The 21810-nt window shown below is 39.8% G+C and overlaps 1 protein-coding gene across 5 annotated transcripts in view; it reads left to right on the top strand.

Moving 5' to 3' along the window:
• The first annotated feature begins 460 nt into the window (after positions 1–460).
• lrp8 (low density lipoprotein receptor-related protein 8, apolipoprotein e receptor) overlaps positions 461–21810 on the top strand; it is a 191677-nt gene continuing 170327 nt past the window's right edge. For all 5 annotated transcript variants that reach the window (XM_058403785.1, XM_058403784.1, XM_058403783.1 and 2 more), the window contains exons 1-2: positions 461–646; positions 1140–1259. In XM_058403785.1, the coding sequence (XP_058259768.1) occupies positions 580–646; positions 1140–1259 (187 nt within the window). In that variant the 5' untranslated portion in view covers positions 461–579. The remainder of the gene's footprint in view (positions 647–1139; positions 1260–21810) is intronic.

The following is a 21810-nucleotide window of genomic DNA, read 5'->3' as shown; positions in this document are numbered from 1 at the left end:
AAGCTACCACTGCTGGGCCCTTGAGCAAGGGCCCTTAACCCTCCATTGCTCAGTTGTATAAAATGATATCAAAATGTAAGTGGCTCTGGATAAGGGCATCTGTCAAATTCCTCCATAAATGTAAATACAGTTATACACTTTTAAAGGATGCCCTTCTCACCCAAATGAGGATGGCATTTCTTTTGAGTCTGGTTCCTCTCAAGGTTTCTTCCTCATATCATGCTAGCACATTAGGGATAAATAGTTACTTAACTTTAAATTTCATTATTTTTTTTTGAGACAACGCCCATTGTCAGAAGGGCTATACAAATAAATCGAACTGAATACCGTGAAACCGTGATCATTCTAGACTGTGATCGTACCGTGGACGCTTCTAATATACAGATATAGTGAGACGCTTGTACTGCCGTGACTCCGCCCACCCTCCGTGACGTCGCCCATTCAAATGGGTACTGGAGCGGCGGCGAGTCCGGCGAGGTGAAGCACAGTGGAGGAGGAACTGGGAAACTGCGAGCTGAGAGAGCAGGTCTGTGTGTGTTTTTCCCGATTCATATGAGCGCAGAGCCTCCAGCGTGAAGAATGCGGACAGGACTAGGAAAACTACTGCTTTTACACGTTTTTCTCATGGAGACTTTCTATACTAAAGGTGGGTGTCGAGAACGGACTGGAGACTGTCATAATGCTGAATATGAGAGAGAGAGAGAGAGAGAGAGAGAGAGCGCGCAAATAGAATAAAGCACAGAAGCAACGCTTATTGCTTTTATTACCGGTGACTAGAAGAGATAGTACTGTTCTATCAGCGGCATGCATAAATGTTGGAGTACAAATGAATAAAGTAAATAAATAAATAAATAAAGCCGACGTGGACTGTCACTGTTGTGCGCTCACGTGCTGCTCCCTGGCTCCCTGGCTGGCTCGCGCTTCCTGTAATAAACGCACGTATTAGGTTTGTCCACTTCAAATAAACTCCAGCATACAAACGTGTAATGTTAATATAGTGTGTTTTGTGTTTATGTTTCATTTCTGACCTCAGCATTATTCGGGAAACAAATCAACGTCAACACGGACAGGTAAATAAAACTGGTGACCTTATTAGATATTACTGAGATAACTGTGTGTGTGTGTGTGTGTGTTTCCAGGGAGTGAGACAGCTTGTGAAACGGGACAGTTCCGGTGTAGAAACGGCAGGTGTATTCCCACACCGTGGCGATGCGACGACGACGACGACTGCACTGACAACAGCGACGAGGAACACTGCCGTGAGTGAGAGACTTCACCGACTAGGGGTTGCCAGATTGACTTGTTTTCCCCCCCCGCTCTTGCTTCAGTCTTTACAATTACAGCCTAATCGCACAACTTGTTTACTTCTCAAACTGGAGTCCAGGGGGAACAGAGGTTTCATTTATTTATTTATTAATTTTTTTTTTTAAACGAGTTCAGATTTCAGTAAACTACAAATCCACAATAGAGTCATGTCAGTGTTGTATTAAAAAAAAAACGAATAAGTAATAACCACTCATTTCAAGATTATTGATTAAATAAAAGTAATTAAAAGAAAAAAACAAAGACAAAAGGAGAAGCAACATGGATGGAGAAAAATGGATGGATGGATTTTTTTTTTTTAATGATTTAATATTGTCAATGATCTGTTAACTGGTTAATGCAAGACAGGGCATTTTACATCTAAAGACAATTCGAAGCACTTTAAATAAGGACAATCAATATAAGTCTAAAGATCATTAAAGGATAAAAGAGAAAAAGACAATTATAAAATAAGAACAGAAATGAAATGCTTGATTAAAAAACAATTTATAGTAATATATTATACTAATTTAAGTAATAAATAATAATAATAATAATAATAATAATAATAATAACAACTGATTTTAAGTCAGTGTTCCTTAAATACTTTAGTTCTTTTTTTTTAATGAACTAATAAAGTCCTTTTGGTAATAGCTAGTGCTATTAATTTGAAAGATTTAAAAAAGTTCTTGCTAATGTGGAGATATCTCTGAGTAATGCGGTATTGGGACATCCTGCCCGCTTCAGTCGCCTGCCCATGAACTCCGACCAGAATTTCTGTCTGTAAAATTAGAGCCATAAAGCAGGAAAGTACTCGTCTGTTCAGGCTGGACAATGTGCACTTTATGAGTGTTCTTTAGATGTTAGTTCTATAAAGATGTTTATTATTATATTAACTGTAGAAATCACAATTTACTGTTATCAAAGTTGTTATAGTTATTATTGGTTTTTGAAGGGACACATCTATAGCATTTTTCAAAGTGAGTACATGTTTTTCTGGTCCTTGTTAATATTGCTAAACTTATTAATGTTGCATCAAGACATTAGTCGGTCCAGAAGGGACATGTACCATCTGTGTTTCTGTACAAGCTTCTAGCAAGTAAAAGTTTTTGAGGGATATATTATCTGTTTAATGTTTAATAATAAACGTATTAAGCTTAGTTTTTTCCCCAAAACACTAGATTGTTTAACTGGTCACATGCATTAAAAGAAATTAATAATAATAATAATAATAATAATAATAATAATAATAATAATAATAATAATAAAAACAAGGACTCAAATAAAAGTCAGCATGTTCCTCAGCCTGAACCTAATAAACTTAATATTTAAAATTAATATTGTAGTTAATTTTCATAATATAAATTTTAATAATATAAGGAGTCTATAAATGTTCTTTTTGTCCACAGTTAACTGGGTTTTGGCTGTAAAAGGATTAGGATTCTGTGCTGTGTATAATATTGTATGGGAGCATTACACTGAACTGACTGAAATGAGGGGTAAATAATTACAATCTGGCAACCAAGTCAGGTGTAAGCTGTACGATTTGAGCGTCTTTTCTTCTTCTTTTTGAGGTTTTTTTTTAAAGCAGATTTTGTAGCTGTTAATTCATTTTCTGACCTGTTCTAAGCCTCAGCTTATCTCCAGTCTTCTCTGCACTTTATATAAGTTGTCTATTTGGAGTAGAAGATGAGAAAAGTGCTCATATATCACCATTAGGATTTTCTTTTTGTTTGTTTTTCGTCACTCTGGGTGAAGTTCTTAATCAAGCTTAAAGACAGTAATGTCTGTATTAGTCATGCACAGACGCTGAATGTCAGATGGATTGTTTATTTTAGTCTAATATAAGCTTAGAAATTGAATGATGGATGGATGATCAAGTTGTCTAGTGGCACCAAAGACTTGTGTATGCACAATGTTTAAACTTTAAAGCCTGAGTTAAAGTCATAGTCCAGTTCGAACCATGTGAGATTATACCAGAGGTCACAGTCCCAGGTTTTCCAGGAAGTTATGCTGCTCAGATGCAGAAGCGGCCATCATTTTCTGCTGGAAGGCTAGAGGCCGGGGTAGAAGGACACAATCAGCATTTCTAAGCAGTATTGCTGGTCTAGATACTTTCAGATTTTTTTTTGTTTTGTTTGTTTGCTGTAGAAGAGACACAAAGCTGACCTTTTTGTAATGTGTGTTAAAGGTGCAGTGTGTAGTGTTTCAAACTGTTTCTGAACACCTAAAAAGCATATCGTTTCCAGTATACTGCGATCGACAGTGCGATGGATTAGGCCAGTTTCTTCCTTTCAGCCATTCGTTTACATTTTTCTGGTCCAGAAATGAGCTTTCATAATAAAAGACAATTAAAACCCAAGGTATTAATGACTGCGATTCATGCTGCAGTCAGCAGGGGGCTACTTCTTGTACTGTATATTGTTAGTAAAAGTGAGGAAAGAGTTTGCACTTGCAGCCTCAATTCCCTTAAAACACTCAATTCCCGTAACATGCATGCGGAAGTTAAAGGGCGCAGGCGGCACAGTGGGTATTAATTATGACTGCTTGTAGCTTGATTGTCCACTGGCGCTGTGACTTGCATCATGTCAGCCGCCAGCATTCCTCCTGGACCCCCACACCACACACACACACACACACACACACACACGCACACACACCACTCTCCCTTTGTGATCTCAAAAACAACACACAACTCAAGCCCAGCCCAGAGGAACGCAGGAGTCTGTGTGTGGGTATTCCAGCGAGGTAGCATTCCCAGCCTGGCTACTCTTCCATCTCGGCACCTGGCTCAGTTCTGGCACTGGCTCTGCACTCTGTGTCAGCTTGTCTTTCTTACTACGGTATCTTCAGCAGACAGGACGTGAGTAGGTTCCGTTCCCGGTTTCCCGTGGATTCAGGCAGACATGTGGAATTAAAATAATTCCTCATGGATCGTGTTTAGCGCTTTGTGCTCAGGGAGGTGGAGGGTTTTTCTCTGGTTGCCCATAGAGACGGCTGTAGCAACCGTTTCACACCCGCGCTCACACACACACACACACACACACACACAGTCCCTCTTTCTTTCTGCCATCCTTTCTCTATTGCACTCTTTTGCCACACTCTGTTTACGCAGCCTTGTGTCTGAAGGCAGCGTCTGAAGACATCCTTTTTCTTGGTAGTGTGACTTCATGGTGTGTAGCCTCTCGAACAGAAAGCTGTCACAGACTTTTAAAACAGACCTGCACAATGTGCTAATCCGGTAAACACACAGTCATGGCTAAAAAATGGACCGCATTCATTGGATCGTCCCTCACATTAATGCCATATGATATTATTTTTAAAAACACAAACAGAAAGCATAGGAAGAATTGCGAGAGACAAGAAGATATGAAGTTATGATATTGCGATATATTAAGAACATTTTTTCGGAGTAGTGTTATCATCAGGTGTCTTCTTTCGTAGCTAAATTGTTTCTAATTATAACAAGAGTTTTCTTTTCACTTTGCTTGCTTTTCTTTTGTATGTGAACGTTCCCGTCCTCACAGCTGAGCTATATCAGTAAATTTCTCGGTTTCTTGCCCTTTTCACATCCTGACTCGTTTTACCATGGGTTGCATAAAAACTCTGTTTTGGGGCATTTATTTATAAGGACTCATATCTCTTACCATGAAAATAACTTCATGTTATTTCTTGCAATATTGCTCACCCATATCGAGAACCTGAACCTGAACCTGCTGTAATCACAATGGCAGTATTTCACAGTCAATACTGTGAGAATGATTCAGGTAAAAATAAAAGAAATAAGGGGGATGTCACATAATTCTTGAGATCTTCTTTCGGATTTGTTGAAAGATTGATCTGAGAGTCGATCCATTTCTAATTCACATCACAGGGTTACTTTAATGTGCCTGCTCTAATATTTTATTGTATTTTCAGTAGGTTTTCGGCTTAATTCACGTCTCCACATGAGCGTATGATGTCATTTTTCAGTGAAGAGGTGTTTATTTTTAGGATTTCAGGAACATGTCTCCATTGTCAAGTCTGCAAAGACATTCCCATTTCTGGCTTTTTGCCCGACACCCTTATCCTTACAATTTATCTTATTTTACACAACTGAGCCTTCCGCAGTGGTAGCTTGGCATACCTGAGACTCGAACTCACAACCTTCTGACAAGCTTTGTCTCATTAACTTCGGCCGAGGAAAAAAGAGAGAGGGGATGCTGGGGGAACTGATTGTCTGTAGATGAAGTAATATAAGCCGTAACATGAAGCTGGTTCTTGGGGACATTACAAAAATGTAACTAGAAAGCAAAAACCAGTGTGGTGTGTCCATCTATCCATTGTCTGTAGCGCTTATCCTATACTGGGTTGTGGGGAAACCTCGAATCTGTTCCAGGGGACAAGATATGGGACACCCTGGATAGGATGGGAATCTATCTCAGGGCACAATCACACAGGACAATTTAGAGATGCCAGTCAGCCTGTGACCAGAGGAAACCCTCGGTTCACAGGGGGAACATGCAAATTCCACAAACACAAGGCAGGAATCAAACCCCCAACCCTGGAGATGTGAGACAAATGTGCTAACCATTATGCAACCGTGCCACCATTAAATTAAATTAAATTAAATTAAATAAAAAATAAAATATGATGATAGGCAAATTGCTGTGGCATCAGAGGAATAAATGTCTTACTGTTATTGAAAAATTATTTAATTATTTGTCAACTTTGTGGTAGTGCCATGTGATCAGACATGAAGTCATCATCATTTTCGAGTCATTAATATTTTCATATTTATATCTTTATAATGTTTTTCTCAAACAGTATGTCCTTCTATGTCAAGCATTATATTATATTATATTATATTATATTATATTATATTATATTATATTATATTATATTATATTATATTATATTATATTATATTATATTATATTATATTATATTGTATATTGCTGGTGTATATAATAATAATAATAATAATAATAATTATTATTATTATTATTATTATTATTATTATTTTTAATTGTCATTACTATTATTATTTGGGATGAAAAGTACGAGCATCGAGCTGAAACTGAGGTATCACAGCAGATTTCCTGCTTTCTTCAGAAATTCTCTCAGCGTAAATAAAACGGAGACACTTCCCCCCTCTCCATCTCAAAAGAGCAGTCAAATAGGAGACGTCCTGCAAGGTCAAAGGCCAGACACCTAATCAGTTTCCTTTATGCAGCGGAAAGTTTTTTTTTGAATTCATTAAAATTAATGACAGGAGGCTTGTGTATCACAGAGCCGGTGTGCTGCAGAAAAACTCGGAGCTGTTAGAAACCTCATTTTTATTTTAACACGCAGGGTCAGAGCCATCATGAGCCTCCGCTGTTTGTGTCATGTATCATCATGTAGCTATTACGTTGTGAGTGCACCGTGCTTGTATTACACACACACACACACACTCATTCACATATAAAGGAAGCTTATTTATTTTTGAATGATAATGATTAAAGGTGTCATTTGCAGCGTGTTAAGGTATTTCCAGAGCTATAACGATAACCTCATTTCATAAGTACCTTCAAAATCTGTAATTTTATTCCATTTATCTTGTACCATATTTCATCAGAAAAGGTTTCTGTTGCTATTGCAGTTCCTCCCGCAAACAGGAGAGGGCTCCAAAACTTATAAACCGCTCCTTTAATGTTCTACGTCGGTGGTGCAACACGTATCTACTATTCTCTTGTGTCTTTGTCTGGTGTTTTCTTTCATTACTCTGAATACAACATGGCAATCTGAGAGAGATTGTGTGTGTGTGTGTGTGGTTTATATCCTTTGGGAACTGTAAATGTAAGCAGATGCAGTGTTTTGGACTGTAGTCACGTAATGAAGTTGTCATCGTGTGTGTGTATGTGTGTGTGTGCGTGTGTGTGTGAGTGTGTAGGTGTGTGTGTGTGTGTGTGTAGGTGTTTGATCAGAAAAAGCAATTGTATCCAAGTCTGATTTGGCAACATATTACCCTCAGTATCAGTCTGGCCTCTTTAATATCGAGTCTCTGTCTATCAGATGCATGAGAATGTGTGAAAGAAGAACTTTATTATCATCACAGCACAGTGAAAGTCATTTCTTCACATTTCCCAGCTTTGGAAGTTGGACTCAGAGTACAGGTGCAGCTATGATACAGCGTCCCTGGAGCACAAAGGGTTAAGGGCCTTACTCAAGGGCCCAACAGTGGCACCATGGAGCTTTAACCACTTACTTTAACCTTTACTGCATGATGAAGATTTTCAGCTTCAAACCAAAAACATTTACTGATAACTCCACAAATCTTGATAAAAGTGTTTCATTCAGGTGATTTTTTTTAAAGCTCCAAGTTTACTCTTTTGTTCCAGATATCTGTTTCAATTCAATTCAATTCAATTCAATTCAGTTTTATTTTTATAGCGCTTTTGAAAATGGACATTGTCTCAAAGCAGTTTTACAGTCAGTTGTAGCCAGGAGCTCGGGAGCAACTCATAAATTAGCTCAACATCTGAGTTCAATATAGATTCAACACCGACTCCTCCATGCTGAAGCCTTCAAATGCTCAATGATGGAGATACAGCATATGTACAGTGTTATGTGAGGACATTCGTTTGTCCAGGCTTTTTCCTTCAGTTACATTACAGAAACCTCATTTTTGTTCTTTTCCACCTCTGGTTTTGGAAAACGTAATGTATTATGCTGTGAGCGAATATGAGTGAAGGCAAGACGTGTCATTTTTCAGCTCCTAGTTGGCTGGGATATGCCAGTACTGTCTCCAGTGTGTCTTTAAAATCTACCTGTAGCTATAAGCCCTTGAACACTGCACTGAGAGAACGAAACGGACTGATGATCCACTCCTCAATCTCAGAGCTTCCAGTGCTGCTAAAAACACAACATGTGAGAGAAATGTGACTTCCTGGATGATGGAAGATTAAATATGAAAGGTTTGTCTCAGGAGTCCCAGGAGTCTGGCTATAACAATTCGATTAGAATTGGATTTTTTGTCCATTTTCTTGCATCCTCTTTTTAATATAACTGAAATGGGAAAAAAAAAGGTTTGGAGCTAACTAGTATCTACATGAGATACATCTATGAGGAAATCGTCTGGCTCACTGAAGGCTCCTAAATGGTCAGAACCTACAAATGATCACTACAAGTGAAAGTAAAAAGCAAGGCGTCGTGTTTTGGCATCAACCTGCTCAATCAGCAAAACCTTCCTGTCATTTGGAGCCGTAATACCCGAGCCAGTGTTTAAAGTGCAGCACCTCTGATAATCCAGTCTGGCTTGTAGGAGTTTTGTGTTTGACCACAAGCACACAATCAGGAGGAGAAAATGGTGTGTGGTTACTTAATGTTTTGTTTTAGCTCAATCCGATCTTGCTGAAGAATGTGAGTAAGTGCTGGTCTAGAGCTGGGTTTGATACTCATAGTTTGCTCGATGACTTCAGTCGTTATTCTAGTGATCAGCAGCTCTATAGCATTTCTGGTCTAAACCAGGATGTGGTAGCTTAGTGGTTAAGGTGTTGGACTACTTATCGAGAAGGTTGTGACTTTGAATCCCAGGTCCAGCAAACTGCTACTGAGCAAGGCCCTTAACCCTCATTATACAAAATGAGCTAAATTGTAAGTCACTCTGGATAAGGGTGGCAGAAATGTAAGTCATTACTCTCTTATTAATATGTTCTGGATCGCACATCGTCGCTTTTTCTTCAACAAAAGACTTACGTGTTCCTTCGACGCCTCTGCTACAACAAACTGGAAATGTAATTATGAAGGTTGTAAAATAAACACATTCAGCCTTCCTTTCTATACCTGAGCCTTCACTAATGTTCAAACTATTAATCCCAGCGCGTATAAGGATCTCGACAGTGTTTAGCACAATGCAAACACAGACACTCATGTCCAAGGGTCTTATTTATTAAAGAGTGTGTAATACAAGTGCTAAACATTTTTGTGCAAAGGCCAACATTATTAACATCATTGATGAATCCCACACATTCTATACCGATGTACTCAGGCATGGCCATGCTCATTCGCATAAAGGAACACACTCAAATCTCCAAGGTTTATATTAATGCACTCGTTCTAATATGTTTTTATTTCTGTAGTTATAGCTAGCAGAGAGGAAGGAGTCTCCAGTATTAGTGCTTGGTCAGCACATCGGTTAAAAGTAAAGCTATGAGTGTAGGATATCCAGCATGGGGAAGTCTTCAGGATAGAAATGTTGGTGTGGGAAGGATGTTTATAGCTGCTGTAATGCAAGCGCTAACAGGAACTAGCTTTAAGTTGACTTGCAGTCGCAAGTACGCAGGTAAAAGTACAAACTTCAGGTGCGTTACAGAAACGGCACCGGCATCGCTTGTTTATTTTCCAGTGACAGCACAACTTCCCAGTGGTTCATTGGTTGTGGTTTAGGAGTGTGGTGTGTGTATTCACTACACACACCACACACGTGTTCGACTCTGTGAGCTCCACATTCCCTGAACAGCAGCTGTAATCAAATGTTGTCTTTGGAGTGGAGACACATTTATCATAAGAAGGTGTCATGGTTGTACTCGCCTCCTCTTCTCAGATGCACACACACACACACACACACACACACACACTCATTCAGAGGTGTGATGCACAGACACGCCCTAAAATAAATTCATCCATTTTTGGGAGCATGTGGCTGGATCCCTGGCCAGCTATTGATTTTTATTTGACTCTTATGTTATGGTGATTTATTCTAATTTGGATTTATGTATTCTGTGTGTGTGTGTGTGTGTGTGAGGGGGAAGGAGGAAAACAGTGGGTGTGTGAGGTTATGTGATCTCACGATTTGATCTTGAATCCTTTGTATATCTGTGCTGTAGTCAAACACACACACACACACACACACACACACACACACCTGTTTGTCTTACTAGCCTTCTGAAGACTTTCCACTGAAATAATTATTAATACAGGTTATTAATGCTGTGCTACCCAAAACATTAACCTCAGAAACCTTTTGTGTCTTTCATTTTTTGCAAAAGCTGCAGCTTTTTAAAAATTAAAAACAGTTTTGTTTGGATCGAAAGGTCAAAACTGTCAAATATTCAGGCAACAACTGGAGGTAATCGATGTAACCATAATCGAAAAATCATGTCATGTGGAAGAGCGAGGTTAACACCACTTCCCACAACACACACACACACACACACAGGCTTCAACACACTCCCTGCCCATATGACAAAGCTCCTGATATATATAAAAAAATCCATTTTTGTTTCATTTCTCTTTCCCTTCTCTCGCACCAACAATCTCCTTTTCTCTTATCTAGGTAGGCAGGGTTTCATTGCTCACTCTCAGACAGCACACCTCCAATAAAGATGTTTTCAAGGCTGTGTGTGTGTGTATTTTTGTGCGTGTCCGTATAGACCTGTACACCTGTCAGAAACACAACACACGACAGCACGGCTCTGCCGAAGTTAATCCCGGTGCTGTTTGATCTGCTCCCGTGCCCTAGTGCAGTATCAACACATAATCCCTCCTCAGATTAACAACATAGCTTATACCGATTCTTCTTTATTTTTTCCCCTTCTTCTCCTTTTTTGTTCCCATAATCCATTTCTCAGGCTTGTCTGCCGCTTTGTGGAATGTCTGCAATTTCCGCCTCACGGTACTCGATGTTTTATTCATGGCTAATACTTACCTTACAGACATCGTCGTGTGTGTGTGTGTGTGTGTGTGTGTGAAGGGTGTTATTATTGTGAAGTCACTGAATGACTGAAGACTCTATAACGTTCCTCTCATTAGTTCTCACCGTCCTTTCAGCAGGGCTTAGCTCAAGTCCTCTGTGACCGGTGGGAAAATCACACTCTGCCTTATTGCAGAGAGTATTACTTTGCTTTAAGTGGCAGCCCCAGCTTTGCGCTTCGGGACGCTGAACGACTCCGCGGTTGTGTTTCGTGGGGGAGATTCAAAGCAGAGACACAATTCACATTGTTTCGGAGGGAAAAGTTCATCGAGAAAATAAGTTTGATGGAACCTTTCAAGAATATATCAGCAGTTCTCGAATTGGATTTTAGATGAATGACACACACACACACACACACACACACAGATGTATAGACAAGTGGCAAATTAATGGGAAAAACAAACAAACTAGCATAAAGTGTTAAAAATTAATCATGCTAATATGAGCAGCTTTAAAGCATTGTACACATTTCATCGTTTTGCTCCATGTCAGATTATTCAATAAATATCCTCTAATCATAGATCTGTGATTAAAGAAAAACATACATTTACCGCAGACACCCTTATCCATAGCAACGTGCCTCATTTTGTACAACTGAAGGTTAAGGGCCTTGCTCAGGGGCCCAGCAGTGGCAGCTTGGTGGACCTCGGATGCAAACTCACATCCTTCTGATCAGTAGGCCAACACCTTAACCACTAAGCTACCACATCCCCAATGTAAAAAATGACTCCATTCTGCTCACGTCCTCAATGTGCATGAGGTAATAATATGTTTTCTGTTTATTAGCATGTATGCCAGCTTTGCTTCTTACTCTACAAGCAGCCAGGTATGTCAACTCTTAATGCTTTGTTCATTAACATGAGCAAGTCACTATTTTAAATGATTAGAATAGAATAAAAGCCTTTATTTGTCACATATACATTGCAGCACAGTGAAATTCTTTCTTTACATATCCCAACTTTGGAAGTTGAGGTCAGAGCCAGCCATGATACAGCAGCCCTGGAGCAGTGAAGGTTGAGGGCCTTGCTCAGGAGCCCAGCTTGGCGATCCTCCCATCAACAACCCAGAGCTTTAACCACTTGAGCTATCACTGCGCCCTGCTCAAACTGCCTGCTCAAACAGGAACAATCACTCCGTGTTGCGAGTTTTGTGTTGCTTTACGTTGACCGCGTCGTCAGTGGTCATTGTCCAACTGTCTTTGGTCACACTGGCAATAAATCAGACATATGTTCTAAGAGTGCCAAGATCAAAACACAACCAAAGAATGCTTGTGTGAGTTTGTTCACGTAGGGAATATGGCAGCTTTGTGGTTAAGGTGTTGGGCTACTAAATAGATAGTTGTGTGCTCAAGTCCCAGGTCCCCCAAGCTGCCACTGCTGGACCCTTGAGCAAGGACCTTAACCTTTAGTCATATAAAATGAGATAGAAATGTAAGTCGGTCTGGATAAGGGTGTCTGTCAAATGCAGTAAATGTAAACCTGGCTCAAACCACCACACCTAAATTTCCCTCTGGTCTTCACTCGGATTGTGATCTGGTGGCTGTGAAGGTCATGGCAGGAAAAGTACCTTCTTTCCATCCATTTAAACTATAAAGCTTTAATCTAGATATATGTTTCACTCTGAAGAAGTGGATTACCTCTTTATACCAAATAGATTGTTTGGTCATGTCACACTACACAGTGGTGCTTAATGGATTCATATGAAGGTAGACACTCAGGGCTTTAAGAAATTGTAGTATTGCTGTTTTTACCTAGTCTGCTAGGGGCAATATATTCAATGAACAGTTTCTTTTCCACATAAATGTTTCTTCAAAGTAAATGATGATATCGAACCCATTCCAGCTCTCTGAGACGCCCCAAAGTTCTTGTTCATAAGCATCTACAGATTAAAGGTGTTATGAGTCCTGACTCATTTTATATCAGACTTGTGCCAATAAAATAATTGTTTACACTCTTCTTCTTCTTTCAGCCTTTCCCTTCGGCAGTGGCCACAGTGAATCATCTCTCTCCACCTATCCCTATCTTCTGCATCCTCAACACTTGCACCCACTATCCTCATTTATTACATCCATATACCTCCCCTTTGGCCTTCCTCTTTGCCTCCTGCCTGGCAGCTCCATGTCCAACATTCTCCTACCAATATACTCACTCTCCCTCCTCTGGACATGTCCAAACCATCTTAATCTGTCCTCCCTAACTTTGTCCCCAAAACATGAGCTGTCTCTCTGATGTACTCGTTCCTAATCCTGTCCAACCGTGTCACTCCCAAAGAGAACCTCAACATCTTCAGCTCTGCTACCTCCAGCTCTGACTCCTGTCTCTTCCTCAGTGTCACAGTCTCTAAACCATACAGCATGGCTGGTCTCACCACTGTCTTGTACACCTTCCCCTTGATTCTCGCCGATATTTTTCTATCACACAGAACTCCCGATACCCTTCTCCACCCATTCCAACCTGCCTGCACTCGCTTCTTCACCTCAATTAATTTGTTTACACTGATTGAAAAGTCCATTTCTATCCTGGCGGTGCACTACTGTATTGGTTAAAAGGATTAAGGGGTTAAACATATGTTAAATAAAATAATATTATCCATACAGTTAAAATGGATTGGAAGTAACATCATTATTTGCATTGAACTGGTGTACACACACACACACACACACACACATACAGACACAGACACAGACACACACTCTTGCCAGCTAGTCTTGTGTGGAGATGAAGCTATTGAGGTAGTGTCAGGACGCTCACAAAGGATGGCGGAAGCAGGGGGCCCGGAGAAAAGGAAGAAAGAGTCAGCGCTGATCTTTGTGGATCGAAAAAAAAAAATCAAGAAAACATTCCTTACGTTTCTGAACACTGGAACCGAACTAGAGCGATATTATTTTCACTAATAAGATGAGGAAGGAGGAAAAGATGAACGCTGGACTCCAGCTGCTCTGAGATGAGATTCGGAAGACGGTTTGATTGAGGCCTGCTGTTTCCTCAGCGCATCTCCTTCCTATTCACTTGCTCACTAATCCAAACGCTTTAAGGCTGTTCTTAAAAGTTCCTCTTCTCTTTCTCTCTTTCTCTCTCTCTCTCTCTCTCTCTCTCTCTCTCTCTGTTCTGAGGGCCCCCTGCTTCCTCTCCTCCACTGCCTCCGTTCTTTATTGTCTTGTTTGTGAAGGCATCTCTCCTGTTTGCAAGCACGCCGACACTATTTCAATAGACCCGTCTCCACGCAAGATTAGTGTGAGGCCCGAGTTCCCAGTGCAATGTACAACAGATTTAGTGTGTGTGTATTTCATTGTGTGTGTGTATTTCATTGTGTGTGTGTGTGTGTGGGTGTTTTTAGCTTTATCTTAATCTGTACATGTTTATAGCTGTATGGCTTTTAGTCGTTGTTAGATGTCAAGCTATGATTAGGGATGATTTTGCTAATTATTCGGCTATTTTTTCGAACATAATATAATAAATTATTTTTAAATTAATTTTTTTAACACAACGATGCTGTGTACATAACTCTTAACAAGGTTGAATTATGTCAATCAATGTTAATCAATGTTAAGATTTTTTAACATCTTAAATGGTAAATTGTTAACGATGTTATGTTTATCAGTGATAATGAGTCCAAAATATAGTTTTAAAATATATATTGATTCCTATCGACTCACTGCGTGCTACAGCGTGCTTCATAACATGGACTAACGAATCGATGATTAAATAAACTAGTAAATATTTTCATTCTTGATTTTTTTTTTATGTTGATTGATCGGTTGATTAATATGGTTAATTAGTTTTGAGATTTTTTTTGTTATTTATTTTACTTGTTTATTTATTCATTTATTTATTTATTATTTTTTTATTATGCTTGTTATTTATTTTGCAGTGAAACTAGTAAATATTTTTATTCTTTTTTTTCTTGAATTTATTTCATGTTTGTTGATTGATCGATTGATTATTAATTCTTGAAGTTTTTTATTTATTTATTTATTTATTTATTTATTTATTTATTTATTTATTTTATAGTTAGTATAATACTTTGGATTAATCCAAACCTTGTTGGCATTTCAATAATCTCAGAATGTGTCCTCTGCATGGAAAGTACGGGAATAAATTGTTTTGTCGTGTCTTGGTTTAAATAATGTTTTTAAGTTGGATTTTGTTTGTGAAATAAATCTGTACTTAGGGTCTCTGAAATAGTTCCAGAGGTTCCTGAGGTTCCTGAGCTTCCTGGCTGCTAAGAGCTAAGAGCTAATGCATTATGCAGCACTTGTTGATTTGCTGAAACGATGCGCAGGTGCTGAGTACTGAAGCTGGTCAGATTTTTAATGGGTTTTCAAAGCCGGCCGTCCAATCATCAGTCTTTGTTCTGTTTCACATGTCCACTTGCAGAATTATTGATCAAACAATAACCAGAAGGAATTCATGCCTTTTGAATCGGCCATATTCACCCCTTCAAAGCACCATGACATGACCTGTGTGTGTGTGTGTGGCTGGGGTGTGTGCATTGGTATGGGTATAAGGGTGGGGTGTGTGTGTGTGTGTGTGGCTGGGGTGTGTGCATTGGTATGGGTATAAGGGTTGTGTGTGTGTGTGTCTGGGGTGTGTGCATTGGTATGGGTATAAGGGTTGTGTGTGTGTGTGTGTGTGGCTGGGGTGTGTGCATTGGTATGGGTATAAGGGTGGTGTGTGCGTGTGTGGCTGGGGTGTGTGCATTGGTATGGGTATAAGGGTGGGGTGTGTGTGTGTGTGTGTGGCTGGGGTGTGTGCATTGGTATGGGTATAAGGGTGGTGTGTGCGTGTGACTGGGGTGTGTGCATTGGTATGGGTATAAGGGTGGGGTGTGTGTGTGTGTGTGGCTGGGGTGTGTGCATTGGTATGGGTATAAGGGTGGGGTGTGTGTGTGGCTGGGGTGTGTGCATTGGTATGGGTATAAGGGTGGGGTGTGTGTGTGTGTGTGTGGCTGGGGTGTGTGCATTGGTATAGGTATAAGGGTGGTGTGTGTGTGTGGCTGGGGTGTGTGCATTGGTATAGGTATAAGGGTGGTGTGTGTGTGTATGTGGTGGTGGAGTTGTGAAGTGTGGTGTGGTGTATGTATGTGTATGTTGTGGTGTGTGTATGTGTGTGTGTGGGTGGGTGGGAGTTTTTTGGGGGGGGTGTATGTGTGTGTGTGTGCGTGTGTGTGGGTGGGTTTGGGGTGTGTGTGTGTGTGTGTGTGTGTGTGGTGGTGGAGTTGTGAAGTTGTGTGGGTGGTGTATGGGTGTGTGTGGGGGGGCGTTTTTTTGGGGGGGTGTATGTGTGTGTGTGTGCGTGTGTGTGGGTGGGTTTGGGGTGTGTGTGTGTGTGTGTGTGTGTGTGGTGGTGGAGTTGTGAAGTTGTGTGGGTGGTGTGTGTGTGTGTGTGTGGGTGGGAGTTTTTTGGGGGGGGTGTATGTGTGTGTGTGTGCGTGTGTGTGTGTGGGAGGGGGTTGGTGTGTGTGCGTGTGAGTATTTATGGGTTGTGTATGTGGATGGTGTGTATATTGGTATGGGTATAAGGGTGGTGTGTGTGTATGTGTATGTATGTGGTGGTGGAGTTGTGTATGTGTGTGCGTGTGCGTGTGTGTGGGTGGGTTTGGGGTGTGTGTGTGTGTGTGTGGGTTGCGAGTGCATTTGCATCGTATAAGCCGGCCTGTTCATCCATCTCTGATGTCTTTGTTACTGGCACAAAATCCTGCACACAATCCGTAAGCACCATTTAGCAGCCTTTGATTTTCTCACTAGGCTTTACCATGTGGGTGGGGGTGTGTCTTTGTGTGTGTGTGTGTGTGTGTGAGTAAGTGAGTGTGAGTGCGGGGCATAACACTGAGGCAGATTTTGGGACAGCAGCCAGAACAATGAAGAATATCTTAAAGCCTTGCAATGATTCAGCTCTAGCACTTTCTCTCTCTCTCTCTCTCTCTCTCTCTCTCTCTCTCTCTGCTTTTTTCTCTCTCTCTCACTCCCTGCTTTTCCTCACTCTTCCTCTTCTCCTCTTCATCATGTCTCTGTCTTCTTGCTGTGCTTCACACTAGGAAACATGCTGCCTAACTAGCTGAGGAGCATGGCTCGAGTAAATATCCTGAGATGGAGTTAAGTGGCTGCCAGTGGAGGAGCAGTAAAGTGTAGCGGTCATTGGTTTTACTTAGCCTCATGTTCAAAACTGTACTTGTTATGGAGAAACGTCACACTTTTGGAGTCAGTTTCATTCAAAACAATTCTGTCCTTGGCTAAAACTCTCTTAGGCGGATGAGTTCGAATCCGTAGACTGGTGTTTTTGTCAAATTGGTCATTTTCCTTTGAAGAAATAAAAGCAAATAAATAAATAAATAAATAAATGCTATATCTGAGCTTATTTTCTTTCAGCTAAATGATACGAATCGGACAACTGCATGCTAAGCTAGCTAAGTAATAATAAAATAAATATTTAAATAAATGACGAAAAATTATGTTTTGGCCAAAATTGAATTTTCTGCTTTTAGCCCCTCATCTTGAAGTAACCGTGAATATATTTTTTTGGGGAAAAATGATGTAGAAATGTTTTTATTTACCTTTGAATCCATCCCACTATTTAAGAAGCCTAATCTAATGAGAACTTGCTGGTTAAGTGTGATTTCCTTCAACACTGAACGTTACGCTTGCAATCAAGTTCTTGTATAGCGAAGGGTGTGACTTCTGGATACACTAAATGCCTTATTCTGTGTCAGTGTAATAAATATTCCAAAAAGGCGCCATTTTGGGGAAAACATGACAGTGTTTATGTTGTTGCACGCCAGTTTATTACAGTTTACTGTCCTACTTGGTTTAAAATGACGCGAAATGAGCTCTGTAATGGGCAAACGCTGCTTGAGAGACGGGTCATATGTGAGTTTTATGTTGCACACTGCTCCACGGCCCACCGAGCAAATTACAGAGTGTATTACTGAGCGGATTTCCTGCCGAGCTCGGTGAGTTTGTGGTCCTGCTGGAGTGACTGGGGTCGCGTCGAGGGCTGTCTGGCACGTCCATTAATAACTACACATGGAAATGCCTGTCATTGATACGTGGTACAAGCTGGCAGGGTGTGTGTGTGTGTGTGTGTGTGTTGGGGAAGAGTGTTTGTGAGAAAGACAGGAGACAACCACGCTCAGCTTGAGCTCCGTTTCTCCCATATTGGGATGGGCACTGCAGCTCTGAATTTATAACACCATATTTTCTAAATTTGTAGATATTTCGGTACATAAAACAATAATTATTACTGAAAGAACAAAATATATATATATATATATATATATATATATATATATATATATATATATATATATATATATATAATTACATAATAATTATTAATTATATATTAATAATATTAATTATATATTATAATTATAAATATATATATATATATATATATATATATATACACAAAGCAGTCTAGGTTTTTAACATCAAGGCACCAGGACCTGGACCTTTATAGATACAGTGTTTGAATATTTCTACCTGCTGACAAATGATCCAGTGCGTTATATCTGTATCATGCGACTGCTTATAAAGAAGAGTACAGTGACGCTGAAAGGTCACTAGAGAACTGACTAATCACTCTATCCACTCCATCCCTCTCTGTCTTTATTCATCCAGTATGATTTCCACATCATTGTGTCTGGAGTCTGGAGTTCCTTCACCCCAGTCTCCCCCATCCCCAGTCTCCCTGAAATGGCTAGTGAGGTGTATAAACAAAGACACAAAGGTTTCCTAGGAGCTGTCAGGCAATGAAACGAAGCAAACATGTTTGTGTTTGTGTGTCAGTTGTGTGTGTGTGTGTGGTTCAGAATGTGAATGTGTGGGTATCCACTTGATTATTCCTAGTTGTAATAATTAAAAGGGAAAAAAAAGGTGATCAACTGGTATATCCCAAAATTTCCCCCTGTGAGAAACAAACACAGTCCGCTTCTGAATATCTGTCTGTACAACAAACTTCAGCAAACATTTGCTCATTAACTGCCTTTATATTCTCTGAAATTAGAAGGCAAGCTCAATAAATATGCAAATAAATATACAATCTATAATATTTGAATATATATGTTTATAAAAGTATATCATATACCTCCACCTGTGACAGATAGTAGGGCTGTTTCCCTGAAGCGGATAGGAGGCCTGATGTGAAAGAGACGTGTCTCATGTTGAGGAAAATCCAGGATGGCTGTGGTCTAACACTCATCAGCGTGAAACCTGACACGCTTTTGCACCAGAGCTATACATTTTAACATCTGACCAGCGCATCACAGTACCGAACCTGAGACTTCCTGTAGGAAGTGGTGCGAGTTCGGTTTCACTGGAACTGGGTCGTGATCCCTGTCGAACTCTGGTCTGCACTCGTTTAGGAAGTAAAGTGACCTGTGAAGAGGGTGAGAAGCCTTACTGCGCGTAACAGCACCAAAATAATAATAATAATAATAATAATAATACAAGAAATATCTTGAGTCGTTATGGCTGTGTTCTTGGTAACGATTGAATAAATGGTTCGACAGAATCAAGTGAGTCTGAATCATTCAGCAATTTGGATCAGTGTGAAAACCTCCTTAGTTAAGATGTACATGCACATTTGCTGTAACATTCGTTTCCTAGCACAGAAAAAGAGAAAATAAACATTTCTATTGTCTACTTCGTAACTAAAACAGACAGACCCCCCTCCCCCCCTCGGTGTCTGGTGGTTGCGGTAGAAACTCTGTGTACATGCACACTCCAGTTTCTACCTCAGTGACTAATGGATGGAAATGTACCGCGTCCCTCCCGAACCCTGCTGTAAAGAGCGAAGTTGACCAATAGTTTGGTGTTTACAACAGCTCCAGGGTCTCCGCTTCCATCCCAGTTCCTCATGTTGTTCTCATCTCCAGCTGGATTTCCTCCAGGTTTTCTGATTTCCTCCCACACCTCAGAAACATGACTTCGTCCAGCGTGCTCAGGATAGATCCACCACCACCCTAACCAGGATAAATCAATACTGAAGATACAGAATTAAATTTGTTGCAATCATAAATATGATGAAAATGTATAGATTTGTAGTTGTAGCCCTCAGAATCACCTCGATTCAATTTCGATTCAATTTTATTTTATTTGTATAGCGCATTTAACAATGGACAATGTCTCAAAGCAGCTTTACAGAACATATAAAGTACAAAAAAACAATAATATTTGACAAAATGTTCTTGAATAATATTAGACATATATTTAAATTTATTTGTATTTACCCCTGATGAGCAAGCCTGAGGCAACTGTGGCAAGATGGTAAGAGGAAGAAACCTTGAGAGAAACCAGACTCGAAAGAGATCCTCATCTGGGAGACACCAGAGAGTGTGATTATGTATAATGTCCTTTCTACAGTCATATACAGTCTCTTGGAGTTGTGTAACCAGGAGCTCTTGAGCAACTCATAAATTAGCTCAAAATCTGAGCTCAATATAGATTCAACACCGACTCCTCCATGCTGAAGCCTTCAAATGCTCCATGATGGAGATACAGCATATGTAGAATGTAATATGAAGACATCCGTTTGTCCAGGCTTGTTTTTTTTTTTACCCCCAATTACATTTAGAAACCTTATTTATGTCCTTTAAAATCTATTTGCATTTATCCCAATCAGTCCCAATACCTATGATTCATAGACACGCAATATAGGGCTGAAACAAGGCCACGATTTAATCTTAAGCACTTGTCAAGCTTGGCCTTGAGAACCCATTGTCGTTTTGTTTTACGCATCCACATTTTTGTTCTGTTATGAGCAAACATGTAGATTTAGCAAATGAGCGAGAAATTGGGCTCTAATTAAAATTCATCACACTTACTCTAATGAATTATTTTCCCTCCTGCTTCCTCTGCTGTTCATAAATATTAAAAGATTGCAAAACATTTCTGTTAGACGCTCAGGATTTTTATTATCACATCCGTTTTTTCCCCCTGGGTCGGGTTCATTGTAGAAATGATTCAAAGAGCTAACTCCGAGTCACACATGGCTGCCGGATAGTCGGAGGACGCCGCCGCCGCGGTGCTCGCTGTAGCGTGCGACTTTAAGCTGTATCGCAGGAAAGAGATGATCGGGCAGGGCAGAGTGTGAAAGAGAGCTGACAGAAGACCAGGCTGTGTTTGGGAATGCAGTCGTGAGCATCATACAGCATGAGCCTCTATTCCTGAACGATTTCTGTGATATTAATTTAAGAAAATGAGTTCGCTCAGCCTGCTCCAGGGACTGCTTTTTATCTGTGTAGTGGAATAGATTAAAAATGCAAGCTGATTTTCTATAGCATTTTATTTGATTTGAATTTTTCCTTGATTTTTATTTTTTATTTTTCCTGGAAGTTCATGTTTGGTGATGAAACATATGGCTAAAGTGAATCCTGGAGAAACACACTGACTGTCGTTCAAAAAATATCATGCATCACATGAATTATTATTTTACCTCTAGTTAGCAGTTTAACCTTTTTTACCGCTGCACTGGGGTTCCATTGAATTAACTTATCAGATACTTTCAAATAATTATTTTAAACAAATGAAGTATTTTATCGCCGCGAGTCTGATAAAAAATGAGTCAGGACATGTCTTTCCCTCTGTTGGATAACCTTATATAGAATTTTAGTGGTTGAAGATAAACACCTTCCCATTTTTAGAGGATTATGAACAAGAACTTGGGGAATCTCATGGAGCAGAAACACATACATTACATACATTAACATTGTTAACATAACAACTTTAAAGATACTTATAAATAAATATATATATATGTGCAATCATTTAAACAACAAAAATACAAGACAAGAAA

The sequence above is a fragment of the Hemibagrus wyckioides genome, linkage group LG11, assembly GCF_019097595.1.
Source record: "Hemibagrus wyckioides isolate EC202008001 linkage group LG11, SWU_Hwy_1.0, whole genome shotgun sequence".
NCBI classification, from domain to species: domain Eukaryota; kingdom Metazoa; phylum Chordata; class Actinopteri; order Siluriformes; family Bagridae; genus Hemibagrus; species Hemibagrus wyckioides.
This window is presented reverse-complemented; position numbering and strand designations above follow the sequence as displayed.